This window comes from Bos taurus, chromosome 18 (genome assembly GCF_002263795.3).
Source record: "Bos taurus isolate L1 Dominette 01449 registration number 42190680 breed Hereford chromosome 18, ARS-UCD2.0, whole genome shotgun sequence".
Lineage (NCBI taxonomy): Eukaryota > Metazoa > Chordata > Mammalia > Artiodactyla > Bovidae > Bos > Bos taurus.
The window spans coordinates 18,705,492-18,718,033 of record NC_037345.1 but is presented as its reverse complement, the minus strand read 5'-3'; the positions used below and the strand labels follow the sequence as shown (position 1 = coordinate 18,718,033).

General features: G+C 59.2%; 1 protein-coding gene across 12 annotated transcripts in view; it reads right to left on the bottom strand.

Annotated features, from left to right (window-relative positions):
• The window catches only part of ADCY7 (adenylate cyclase 7), a 64,722-nt gene that overhangs the window by 2,595 nt on the left and 49,585 nt on the right, over positions 1 to 12,542 (bottom strand). For 9 of the 12 annotated variants that reach the window (XM_010814407.4, XM_010814409.4, XM_005218443.5 and 6 more), the window contains 15 exons: positions 10,879 to 11,070; positions 10,485 to 10,519; positions 9,931 to 10,014; positions 9,654 to 9,726; positions 8,267 to 8,364; positions 7,266 to 7,350; positions 6,768 to 6,893; positions 5,843 to 5,941; positions 4,710 to 4,903; positions 3,746 to 3,836; positions 3,252 to 3,407; positions 2,415 to 2,561; positions 1,526 to 1,630; positions 1,024 to 1,138; positions 113 to 237 (listed from right to left, as the gene is read on the bottom strand). In XM_010814407.4, the coding sequence (XP_010812709.1) occupies positions 113 to 237; positions 1,024 to 1,138; positions 1,526 to 1,630; positions 2,415 to 2,561; positions 3,252 to 3,407; positions 3,746 to 3,836; positions 4,710 to 4,903; positions 5,843 to 5,941; positions 6,768 to 6,893; positions 7,266 to 7,350; positions 8,267 to 8,364; positions 9,654 to 9,726; positions 9,931 to 10,014; positions 10,485 to 10,519; positions 10,879 to 11,070 (1,725 nt within the window). 12 annotated transcript variants of the gene reach the window in all.

The window sequence follows — 12,542 nt, the reverse complement described above, 5'->3', positions numbered from 1 at the left end:
CCGACAGGGTCTGGTTTCCCTCCAGAATTTGGTGGCTAGAATCCCCTGGCAGACCGAAAGCCCAGGCTCCCTCACCTCCACTGGGCACAGGTTTCCCCAGGTGAGCTTTTACCTGGATTTTTCCAAGTTCTCCAGTGCTCTCCATTCGACTGGCAACATTGACCGTGTTTCCCCAGATGTCGTACTGAGGTTTTCGTGCCCCAATCACTCCAGCAATCACAGGCCCATGGTTTATGCCTAAAGATATTTGCAGTTGGCAGATCATAGAGACAGAGCCTCCAGCTATAGGGCTACAGAATCCACCCAGCTACCACAGAAAGCATTGGCAAAACCACTAAAATGAAGGTAGGGACGGTGCTTCCTGCATCTGGGACAGGAGATGGCACTTGAGATGCGAGGGGAGGGCTCCCCGGCAGTTCCTTTTCAGACTTGACGATGTGGAGCCTGAGTCCAGTGTTAACACTTCCTGTATCTGCTGTGTGTGTGTTACTCACTCAGTCGCATCTGACTCTTTGTGACCCCATGGACTGTAGCCCGCCAGGCTCCTCTGTCCATGGGATTCTCCAGGCAAGAACACTAGAGTGGGTTGCCATTTCCTTCTCTAAGGGATCTTCCCGACCCAGGGATCAAACCCAGGTCTCCTGCATTGCAGGCGGATGCTTTACTGTATCTGTATCTGCTAATCACCTCTTAAACAGTAAATGGGCTTTAGCACTGACTGTATTAGCTATCAGGGACCACTTAGGTTAATAATTTTGCTTTGTTTTCAGGATATTTAAGGTCACCTGTTCACAACTGTGGATTCCCCGTGGCAATATATATTCCTGGTTACTTAAAGCCTTCAAAGAAAAGTAGTACACAAGGAAAGAATAATTGCCCAGTCATTGGGTTGTAAAATCAGAGAGGGATTTCTAAAGTTTTTCTAAACAGATGGCAACATACACCCAACTGAGTGGGGTTGCCAGGAGGCAGGGCTGCACAGTCCCACCCTGAGCCCCGGCGCAGTCCCTCCCAGGGCCTCACCGACTCGGAGGCGAAAGGAGTTGAAGGAGTGCCGATTGATGCCGTCCAGCTTGCTCATCAGGGCGGTGCTGAACTCTACCATGATGCCGATGTGGGCGTGCTGCCGCTCCAGGTCCTGCGGGACAGAGCGCTGTACGCGGGGCCGTGGGCAGCGTTGCCCTGTCTTCCTGCCTCCAGAGCACCCTGACCCGAAGAGCACTGTGTGCCAGCCTGGGTGTGAAAGCCACGGGGGGCCGCTGCCAGGCAGAGCGGTACCAACCGAGCCTCCTCCACAGGGCGTCCAGGACCCGAGCACCCACTTAGACTCCCCTCCTGGCGAGGGGCCCCCTGTCCCGACCCCTCCACCAGATCCTCTGTCGGGCTGAGCCATGAGCTCCTCTGCCCCTCCCTCAAAGGAGGGAGTGTGGAGAGGCGCCCCTTCAAGCACAGTGTCGGGCTGGGACTGTGCTCACTTCCCCGTCCTTTGGGGCTGCGGCGTGAGACCAGAAGAGTGGCTGAGTACCTGGTTCTCAGGCCCCGAGGGGACGCTGAGCCCCGCAGCGGCCATGTACGTGCTGCCGATGGTCTTGATCTTCTCCACACCACTGAACTTAGGCTTTAACAGCAGCTGCAGGACAAAGGGAAGCAGGGCCGTACGAGAGGGCTGCAGCCTGGGCTGGTCCCCGGTCCTGAGAAGGGGTAGGGTCCTCTCCCACCACCACTTCTAAACGCAAACATTTCTCCCGCTGGGCCTTTGCCCTCTGAGTTCACACCTCCGTACAGGTGGGGACAGCCTCTGGGTTCTCTCCCTGCTCCTTTGTTCCCTGACGTTCCTGATCTTTTTCATTCTCATCTGGTCTCATTCCTGTGTGCTTAGTTGCTCAGTCGTGTCCGACTCCCTGCAACCCCACAGACTGTAGCCCGCCAGGCTCCTCTGTCCCTGGGGATTCTCCAGGCAAGAATAATGGAGTGGGCTGCCATGCCCACCAGGGGATCTTCCCAACACAGGGATCAAACCCAGGTCTCCAGCACTGCAGGCAGATTCTTTACTGTCTGAGCCACCAGGGAAGCCCAGTCTAATTCCTACTAAGATGCAAACACCCCACTACTCAACAGAGTCTACACAGGCATGCGGATTATTTGCAGCTAAGACTTAAGCCCAAACTGAGTGACTAACTCTGCAACAGACTGCCAGCACAGGCTAAGCAAGAAATCCAACAACTCTACAACCTAGATCTAAGCAAGCTGCCAATCACAGAGAAGATAACACATTACATGCTGAAGAGACAGAAAAGGCAAATGTGTGTGTACCTTTCATAATTTGTGTCATGTGTGTTCCCCCCAAGGGAGCCGCAGTGCACGTGTTTAACCTGGGCCCGCCCCGCCCTCTCCAGGCTGCGTGGAAACCCTACCTCGTCAAAGTCGGCGATGATCTCGTTGAGCAGGCGCAGGCACTCCAGCCCTTCCTTGTTGACGTCGCACTCTGTGTAGAAGACTTTAAAGTCCGGCACCGACGCAAACATGACACACACGCAGTCGTAGGACTGATGGTACCAGTCCTGGATTGGGGGAGGGGGAGACACAGGACCCATGGCCGCCCGGCCTCCTGGGAGCAGGGCAGCGGGCAGCCTGCGGCGCCGATCCCTCCTCATGCTCCAGGAGCAGCTGTTGGCGGGGGCGGGAGGGGCTGAGCAGGTTCTCCACCTGACTGCCATGAGACTCAACTGGGGACCATTACAAAACAGGAGGCTCTAAATCAGTTTGTTGAGGAGGGTGGGACTCGGGTTGGTTTGGGGCTCCTTTAGGTCCCCTGTGTCTGCACAGCTGGGCTTGAGAACCCCCGGGTATAAATGCTAACAGTCAGGAGGCCTGGGTTCTCTGCTCGCTGGGCCTGAGTTTCCATAGACAGGAAACTCTGCTGCACAGAACTGGTAGAAATGCAAGTTTTCATCAGCAGATGGTCCGGATTACAAATACCTGGACGTGTGCTCCTTGCAACGATTCTGCCAGCCAAGTACTATCAGCCCCACTTAATATATGTGAAAACCAAGGCTCAGGGCAGTGAGACCTGAACGCAGGTCTCTTGACTCCGAAGCTTGTTTTCTTACAGCTAATGCCACACAGTCTCCTGGGAGCATCGGTGAGGCCAGTGCCACAGGGACCAAGTACAGAAAGCACCCTCCCTCCAGGAACCACACCCGTGCCTCGGGGCTCCCTGCCCAGAGTGACTAGTCCCTTCTTGTCCCCACCTCATTTAACTTGTCACCGATGAAGTGGGCGGCCACGTGCGCGGGCAGGACATTCTCTAGAAGAAGGCGGTTCACATTCTCCATTGTTTCAAACTCCTCGTGTTCCTTCTTGAACTTCTTCTTCCACAGACAGTCCAGGCGGCAATAATAGTCAATCTGTGGACAGGGGGATATCTGAGTCCTGGCCGCAGTGAGCGAGGGCAGAGCACACTCGTAACCCCAGGGGCCACGGAGCCTCCGTGTGCCTCTGGCTGACATTGCCAACTCAAGAGCCACCCTGAGGTGGCCTTGAAACCCCCGTCAGCCGAGACTTGCAATCCTCAAGTGACCCACACGATTAAATGTCACTCAAGTCCTGATGACTTAGGACCCCTGACCCCAGGAGCAGAACGTCCTGAAAGGACTACGTCTTATGTGCGGCTCCAAGTCCAAGGCCGCCCTCACCCCACCCACCCCCAGCCTCTCTCCAAGCAGAGGGGCCTCCCGGGCTGCACCTGTCTGGAGAGCATGATGAGGGTGGTGTAGAACAAGACCAGGTAGAAATTGGTCATCGTCTTCAGATGCCATGAACAGGATGAGGAGCTGCTGGACACGAGGAGGAAAGGCAGACGTCACCCCCACTTCCCCCGGAAGCACCCCAAACGCGGGCCCAGACCCAGTGCTCGCCCCTGGGAAAGTGAGCCAGCTGGAGGGGTGCTGCCCTCAGAGCTCACGTGCGCATGGCTGGCAAACAAGACGCTTCAGGCTGTAAAGCAAAGACGGAGGTACAGTGGAGGCTGACAGGAGGTGACATCGGAGCTGACACCTGGTCACAGGGAAGGGTCGTGGCAAAGTCAAGGAAAGCACTGCAGGCTGGTAGGGGGGCACCCAAAGGCAGCCCACGCTCCTCAAGCTGAGCGGGGCTTGCAGAAGGGGTCACAGGTGCAAGCCAGGCCCATGGGAACAGGCCTTGTTCTGGGTCCCCGGTTCCTGCCTTTTAGCTCAAGGCAGCCAGGTCTCTCTCCTTGGCCCACTTGAGCCCCCAGCCCCAGAATCAGGCACACACCAGCCCCTCCATGTGTCTGGGAACAGACCAGAGACGACCGCTCTCTGCAAAACTCTGAGACCCAGGACACGGCTCAGAGCCAGGCGCTGGGCTGAGGGCTGCAGCCTCCACCTCCCACCCCAGACTGGCCTAGAGACAGGAAGACCAGGTGGCCTCTGGGGACCGGGGACACACCCCCTGCCGATGAGTCACATTCAGTCCTGAGTGCTGCAGACCCAGGGCCACGGCTTCCCCTTCTGTAAAGTGGGAACCACGCCACCTGCCAGTCCAGCCCACAAGCTGTCCGGGAGGGGACCGTGGATGCAAAAGCAGCAGAGTTTGAAATGGCACTGAGACCAAGCAAAGGGCGCTGCAGTGGGCCACAGTCAGGACGGGCAGCAGGCAGGGGGCCGGCAGTGAGGGATGGGGCTCACCTGAGGGTGCCATTGGTCCCGGTGAGGTTGCCCAGGCTGTGGCCACAGCAGTCCCACTGCCAGCTCGGGTAGACGTTGAAGAGGACCAGGTAGGCCACCAAGGCCACGGTCAGCAGCACGACCTTCAGCTCCAGGCTCATCCGCAGGAAGACAGAGCAAGCGATGAAGGCCAGGATGCAGCTGCAGGTGTAGTACTGGGGAGACAGGGACGCCGGTCAGCCCACCACCTCCCGTCACCAAGAGGCACCTCCCGGACCAGAGGTCGCCAAAAGGAGGGACACCTTTAGCCACAGGGGACTCCATGAAGAACCAGCGTGTCTTCAGCCTCTCTCTCCTGCCTCCCTTAACAAGGAGCAGGCAATGGAACCTAAAACGTTCTATAATATGTTGTTTTTAGCATAAGTTTACTTCCACTTACAGCCAATGAACTCACTTAAAAGGAAAAAAAATGTAGTGAATGAAAATGCCCCTGCCATGTGGCCGTGACAAGTCTTGAGTTCTGCCAGGAGCTGGTCCCTCCCGAAGTGCATCTCCGCCCTTGTCAGTCTCCTCCTCAAGATCCTGCTGTGGCTCCCCAGCGCCCCCAGCATAAAGATCAACCTCCTCACCCTGGCCCTTGTGCTCTGCCCAGAGCTGGATCTAACCTACCTCTGGCTTCATCTCCCAACCGCCCCCCACCTCCTCCCTGTGACACAACCACTGAAACCTCTGTGCCCACCACCTGCCTCGGCTGCTTCTCTCTGTCCCACCTCCTACCTCCCTGCCGACCCATGACCTTTCTGCCCTTCAGAGACCAGCTCAAATCCCCCACAACCCGCCTCAAGTCCCTCCTTCTGTCCAGGCAGGCACTCCAGGCACGGCTTCTGGTGTCAGCCCACCTGGGCCCAGCCCTGGCTCTGCTGCCTCTGAGGCAAACCCGTCCCCCTCCCCACGCCACACCCCCAACCATGAAGGGAGATCATGACGGGTGGGCGTGGAGGGGGACAACCTTCTCGCCCTGGATGCAGGTGCCAGCACCCGCCTTGCACTCTCGCCTCTCCTGGGAGAGCCCACGGGCTCCGGAGCTCAGCACGCTCTGAGTGTGCGGGGGAAATCCGAGTGTGGGCACGGGGCACACGGAGGGACACACTCACCGGGAGGAGGTAGCACGGGCTCATCTCCCAGCCGCTCACAGCCCTCAGGCCCGTCTCGTTCCCAGCAGTCAGCCCCCGGTCCCGGAAGGGCATCAGGGGCTATGGACAAGACAAGGGCCCTGTGAGAGGTGGTCTGGGGGCGACCCAGGGTCTGCTCAGGCCAAGCAGGGCTGGGGGCAGAGGGCAGGGCCCGGGGCTCCACGGCACAGTGAGCATCTCCTGCCGGGCGCGGCTCTAAGCCCAGCCCAGGGGCACGGCACCCCGACCTCTTCCCACCGCAGCCACAGCTCCACTGCAGCGGAAGGCATGTGGATCCTGCCCCAGGGCCCCCAGGGCTGACTCGGAGAGAAGCTGGGAGCAGCGTTTTCGTGAGTCCGCTTCTCCCCAGGGGATGCTGAGGGAGGCGGTCACAGAGTCCCGAGTGCAGGGGACAGGGAGGTTGGGAGGAGATGCTGACTCTAGATGTGGGAGCAGGCAGGACCAGCCAGGACAAGTGCCATCTGAGCACGAAGCATGTGAGCCCAGCCCGCCAAGTGGGACCCGCATGGCCCCCAGCGCGTGCCCAGGGCAGCTCAACCCCAGTGAGGAGACAGGTCTCAGAGAGGCTGAGACAGGACCTCCTCAGGGGCTGGAGAAAGACCGGGACGTCAAGGACACTGTGGTGGCCGGGTGAGCGCTGTGGGGGCCCCGAGTCCTCGTGTGACCAATGCAGGCTGAGGAGCTCGGAGCCGCCACGGGGGCTGCCACAGGCCCGGCCCACCAGGCTGTGGATTATGGCCATATCAGATGCTGCTTTTAGGCAACAGGATTATGGGATTCTAGAACCTAGAAGTTCCCAGGGTCGAAGACTGGCTCCCTCCTCCTGGAAGTATGCTCAGCCCGAGGAGTCCTGGCCAGGCCCACCAGCCCCAGCCTCGGCACCCACCAGGTTGACGACAGCAATGACGAGCAGGCTGCCGATGGTCAGGATGGCCAGGGACACCCGCAGCAGGGGCTGCGTCTCCACGCTCTCGGCAATGGCTCGGAGCTTCCCCAGGGCCGGGCAGCACCTCTGTGGAATCACAGTGTCGTCACCGAGCACCCACAGCACTCAGGGGGCCCACAGCCCAAAGGCACAGCAGAGTGAGAGCTTCTGAGAGCTCTGAGCGGGGATCAGGGTGCTGTGCCTGTGTCCAGCCCAGAGCTCAGGACACATGTGAGCAGGCAGAAGGGACATCCCCACCCTTGCGGCTGGGACAGCCATGGCCACTTGGGGACCACTAGCACCTACGAAAGAGGATCCTGGGAGGAGCCTCCAGGGCACTCAGCACTGTCCTCCAGGCTGGGGGTGCAGAGCTCGTGGGGAGGGGCTGGGGCTCGGGTCACGACCATCCTGACACCTGCTGGGGCCCGGCCAGCGCTCAGTCAGGGGCTTCCTGCTCACCAAGAACACATCGGCGAAGCACAAGCCTAGTACCAGCCCAAGCACACAGGCCACCAGCCCAAAGGACACGCCCAGAGTCTTCATACTGGAGAAGAAGGAAAAACGTAAGTTTGAGGGGACCTTCTTCTCAGGGCATGTTCCCCACCCCCAGCACCTCAGCCAAAGGGGGACTCTGCATACTGTGGTCTGGCTGCCCCACAAAACAACACACAAGCCCAGGATCAACATCACGCCCCTTCCCCATTTCTGGGCCCAGTACACAAGAAATAAGTGGTTACACAGCCTTTACACTCCTGTCCAGCAAGCACATAAGCACATCTAAACGTGCTCCTTATTTCGTCTTTCTTAAGCATATCCTGAACCACAGTCCTAGCGGAGCCTTTGGCCTAAGCACCCTTCAGGAGGCCACGAAGGAGCTGACTTTACTCTCTCCCATGACCTCAGCCCCTTGTCCCTCTCCACCCCCTCCTCTGCCCCCCCTCATCAATAGGGCCTCCACCTCCACCCCAGAGCCTCAATTTCCCACACCTAAGAGGGAGATGGTGGCAGTTACGATTTTAGGAGTTGGCCCTTCTACAACTCCAAACACCCAGGGCAACTAAAATGCCTCCAGGGCCACACAGATAACCGGTGACTGTAGCGGTGGGAGGCATGTGGGAGCAGGGAGGCCTGTGATGTGAGACAGCACGCACCTTCAATTAAAATGAAAAACTGCCATGGCTGATTCATGTCAGTGTATGGCAAAAACCACCATCATATTGTAAAGTAATTAGCCTCCAATTAAAATAAATAAATAATTTTTTTTTTTAAATTAAAAACTGAACATTGGCAACTCCAGGTATGGGGACCACTGCACCCAGGCTGGTTTCTGCAGCTCGGAGGTCTAAAGTGACTAGAGTTACTCACGGCCAGCCCCTTCTCCCAGGCTGGGATCTGTGGGTCCCCAGCCCTCCTCACCTGACCCTGGTGGGCCTGACCATCCGGCCCGGCCCCCGACTGACCTGTACAACAGCAAGACGTGGATGAGCAGGATGAAGACGAAGACGAGGCTGGCACAAGCGAAGTAGTAGCGGACCCGGGGGATGGGCGCCAGGCGGTACTGGGGGCAACAGAGACTGTGAGGGGTGGTCGGGCAGCCGAGGCCCCACCCACAGAGCCACTTGCCCTGACCCCTTCCCAGCTCCACCCTGGCTCTGGTTAATCATCTTTTTTAAAAAACACCCTTTCACCGCCTCCTTGACTTCACCGTGATGCTGTTACATCATCCTGAACAAACCTCATTTGTTTCCGTTTTGCAGACTGTCTTTTATATTCAGAGGAAACCCCTTCCCCTCCCCCACCCAGCTCGGGTCTCTATCTTTATTTCCCTGAAAATCCCGTAGCCCAAGTGAGCTGCGGGGTTACAGTGATGGGGGCTACCAGTGGGTCTGATGTCACCCCAAACTGAGCAGTACAGCCAGGCCTGAGCTCCGAGCCCATGGGTGGGGGGCCCTGTGCTGCCTGCCCCGTCTGGGTCTCCCAGCAGCAGGAGGCCACCAGACGGCTCTCCTGGTGACCGCGCCTGCCTTCGGGCCCCAAGCTCCCCATGCAGGGAGACCCCAACTCAGGGAGCCCCTGGAGGATGATATGGGCACTACGGGCTGGGCCACCCTCTCAGGCCACACCCGACGCCAAGACGCTCCAAACCTCAGTCTGCGAAAAGGGTACTAGCACCCATCTCGGCCAGCAGGTGAGGGTGAAATGACCACGCGTGGGCCTTGGACGCTGCCAGAACCCATAGGCCCTCAATAAATAAGTGAATGGCGACTTCCCTTGTGGTCCAGTGGCTAAGACTCTGTCCTCCCAACGCAGGGGACCGGGGTTCAATCCTTGGTCAGGGAACTAGATCCCACGTGCCACAACTAAAGATCTTGCATGCCTCAACAAAAAACTGAAGATGCTTCATTTCACAACTAAGAATGGCACAGCCAAATTTGGAAAAAAAAAAAAAAAAACGGTCACTAGCGGGACACAGCGTGGTTTTACGGCAGCTAGATGGGGGGACCAGTTGGGCCCCATCAAACCAATACTAAGTTTGGGGCTTTTTCCTAAAAAGGTCAACACTGTCTGCCACTGTGTGCCCTGGCACCATCAGCTGAGGCCTGGCATACAGGGAGCAAAGCCTCCCAAACCCCAGCAGGCGAACCACTCCCGGGACACGGCAGGCAGAGCGGCGAGGCCAACAGAGACCCCAAAGGGCCTGGTGGGCTCCCGACCCCACCCTGGTGGCAGCTGGAATGATTCCCCAGCATCCGCCCCGAGCAGACCTTCCGGGGGTGTTGGCTGCCCCTGTCCCCTGCTCCCAGACCTTGGAGCTCCCCCTTCCTGGGGCTGCTCAGAGGTCCTCACCTCTCGCTCGAAGCCCTTCTCCAGGAAGATGGACCCAAAGGTGGAGAAGTCATCAGACTTGGAGCAGCAGGGTCTGTGGGGCGGAGACACAGCAGGAAGAGGTGAAGCCTGGGGGAGTTGGGGCGGGGTGACAGGGGCCACCCTCAGAGGAGAGGGGGGGTGGGGGCGGAGCACAGGGCCCACCCTCAGGTGGCCGCCCTGTGGACACAGCCCGTGGACACGAGGCACAAGGAAGATGGTCCCTGCTTGAGGGAGGCGGGGGTCTCAAGAGCCTCACCTGGTAGAGCTGAGCCCCTCGATGGCTGACAGCATCTCATCATCGTATGAGTCGTCCTCTGACCGCCCCTTGGGGGATGCGCTTCTGGAATCAGACACCCACAGCGGCATCAGCCTGGGGATCTACAACCACTCACCCACAGGCAGGGGTGTGGATGAGATGACTCACCCAAAGTGGGGTTCCCAGGTGCCCACAGGAGGTCCCAGAGCCTCATGCAGGATGGAGGAGGGTCAGGCTGGACCCACTAAGGCCCAGAGAGGGCAAGTGAAAGCCCAGCATCACACAGCATTACCCAGCAGCAGCCCAGCAAGAAGCAGAGGGCCGATCCTGGCCCAAAGTCTGTTTCACTAAATCCCGGGTATCCCTCACACCAACCCCAACAACCCCACCACAGGGTGAGTATACAGCAGGCACTCAAACACTGTGAAGTTCTGGTTCCTAGAAACACTCTGACCCAAACCAAGGCGAAATCCACAGTCAAGGCTGAGCCTTGTGGAGCTGCCATTCAGGACAGAGGCCAGTCAGGCCAGGAAAGCAGGGGCCAGGGCACAAACCTGTCAGGGGTCCGATGGCGCCTCAGGGGAACAGCCTGGAAGGGAAAGGAAGAGAAGCTTATTCTCGAGGACATGAGCCTGGTGCAGGTCTTGGGACTGGGTCTATCATCTTGGGTACCCTCGGATGCATGGACCGTCCAGGCTGCAGGCACCTGGGACTGAAGCTGAACTTGGTCTGGGGAATCAGGAGGCCAGGGACATCCCCAGCCCCCTGGAGCATTCTCCAAATGCCCTCACTTCCCCAAGGGCCCCAGGAGGGAAGGAGGGAGGGCAGAGCCCAGAACCATCCTGCACATGCAGAGAGTGAGGCTCAAGACGGAAAGACCCCTTAGCATCTGACCCCCTGCCCTTTCCCGGGGCCCCGGCTCCCAGCTCCCTGGGAAGAGGGTCCTACCTTGGGCCTCCGCCCATGGGACACAAGGGTCTCACTGCTGCTCACGCTCTCGCGTTGGTTGAGGTGCGCGAAGGGGCGAGCCGCCCCCCAGGACTCCAGGTAGCGCGTCATGCGCACGGACGCCCGCATCTTCAGGGTCGCATCCCCCTTGTTCTTGGAGTTGTGCTGGCTGGGCTGGGGCGGCTGCTGGCTCTGAGGGCAGACACAGACACAGCCTTGTCCCATCCCTCACTCCCTTCTCAGCCCAGGAAGGGGCCCCCACCCACACCCTGCTCCCTGAGAAAGGGGATGCTGCCCAGAGCGCTGGTCCATCTGGAGAAAAGAGAAAATGACAAAGCAAACTGCTGGGGCTACAGCCCCTCGGGGACTGGTGGAAGCCCAGTGCACTCACCAGCTGGGCTCCAAGGAGGCCCCAGCTCGGGGACCTCTCCCTGCCCCATCCACAACCATGCACAGCCCCTCAGACCCAGTTCCACCTCCCCAGGGCAAGAAGTGGGTTAAGGTCCCAAGACCAAAGGCCCCGCTTGGCCCGTGAAAGTCCATTGGCCCCTCCCAGTGGAGGTACCCCGGGCAGATGGTGCCCAGGGAAGCCACAGGCATCCTGCCTTGCCCACCCTCATGTGGCCGGCACATGTCGTCCCCTGGCAGCAGCGGGAGGAAGGGGAGTGCTGGCCGGCAGCCTGGAGCGACAGCCAACCCAGGGCTGAACCCACACCCCCATGGGGCAGCACTCCAGGGAGTTCCACTCGTACAGCCCTCAGACCACAGCATGGGTCCACCATCCGCCACATGCCCTCTGTGCCCGTGCCAGGGATGTGGTAGCTCAGCCAGGCCCCAAGCGAGGGGCCCACCTTCCCCCCACCTGGAACAACCACCCACCTGGGACCATCCAAAAGGCCACCAGGGACAAGCTTGAGCCATCTTGAGTCCTCCCCCCGACCGACGCTCCTGCCCTCCAGGAGTCCCGGTCTGCAGGGGTTCCCACAAACACCCACATGGACCGGCACCTACAGCCACAAACGCTTGTCAAGCCACAAGCAGCAACTTTCCTGGAAGCTTCTTGCCTCCTTCTGGGATAGAAACATTCTTAACCCCTGAGCCACATCTGTCTGCCGGCCAGAGGAAATAGCACGGGATTCTGTCCTTGTGAGGAAAGTCCCAGGGTCCGGAAAGCGAGCGTTGCCCGGCAGGGAGAGACCTGCCCTGGAAGTCAGGTGGCTGGGGGGTGGTCACATTTCTCTGCCTCCCCCTTCACTGTCAGCAGCCCTGCCGACAGGGCACTCAGCTCTTCAAGTTCAAGGTCACTGGCACGTTCTCACTTTCTCTCTTAGGACAGGGAAGCCAGATACTGTCCCTAAAAGTTCAGTGTGTACTGAAGATCCATCAGTTCTGAGTAAAAATGCACCTGTTCACAAGCAGGGCCCAGGGAGAGCTCACAGGCCCCCCTTCCAGCCACCTCTGGACACTCATCCACGGGGGGACCTCACACACCTAAGCCCACAGAAGCCAGAGCTGGCAACTGGCCTCCCCTCCATGACGGGTGATGAGCCCGAGCATCCGTGTGGTGTGCGCTGCAGTCACGAAAAGAGACGCGGGTGGTCTCTGAGCACAGAAGAGGTCTCCGAGCTACACTGCAAGGTTCGCACTGGTGGTGGGGAGGCGGG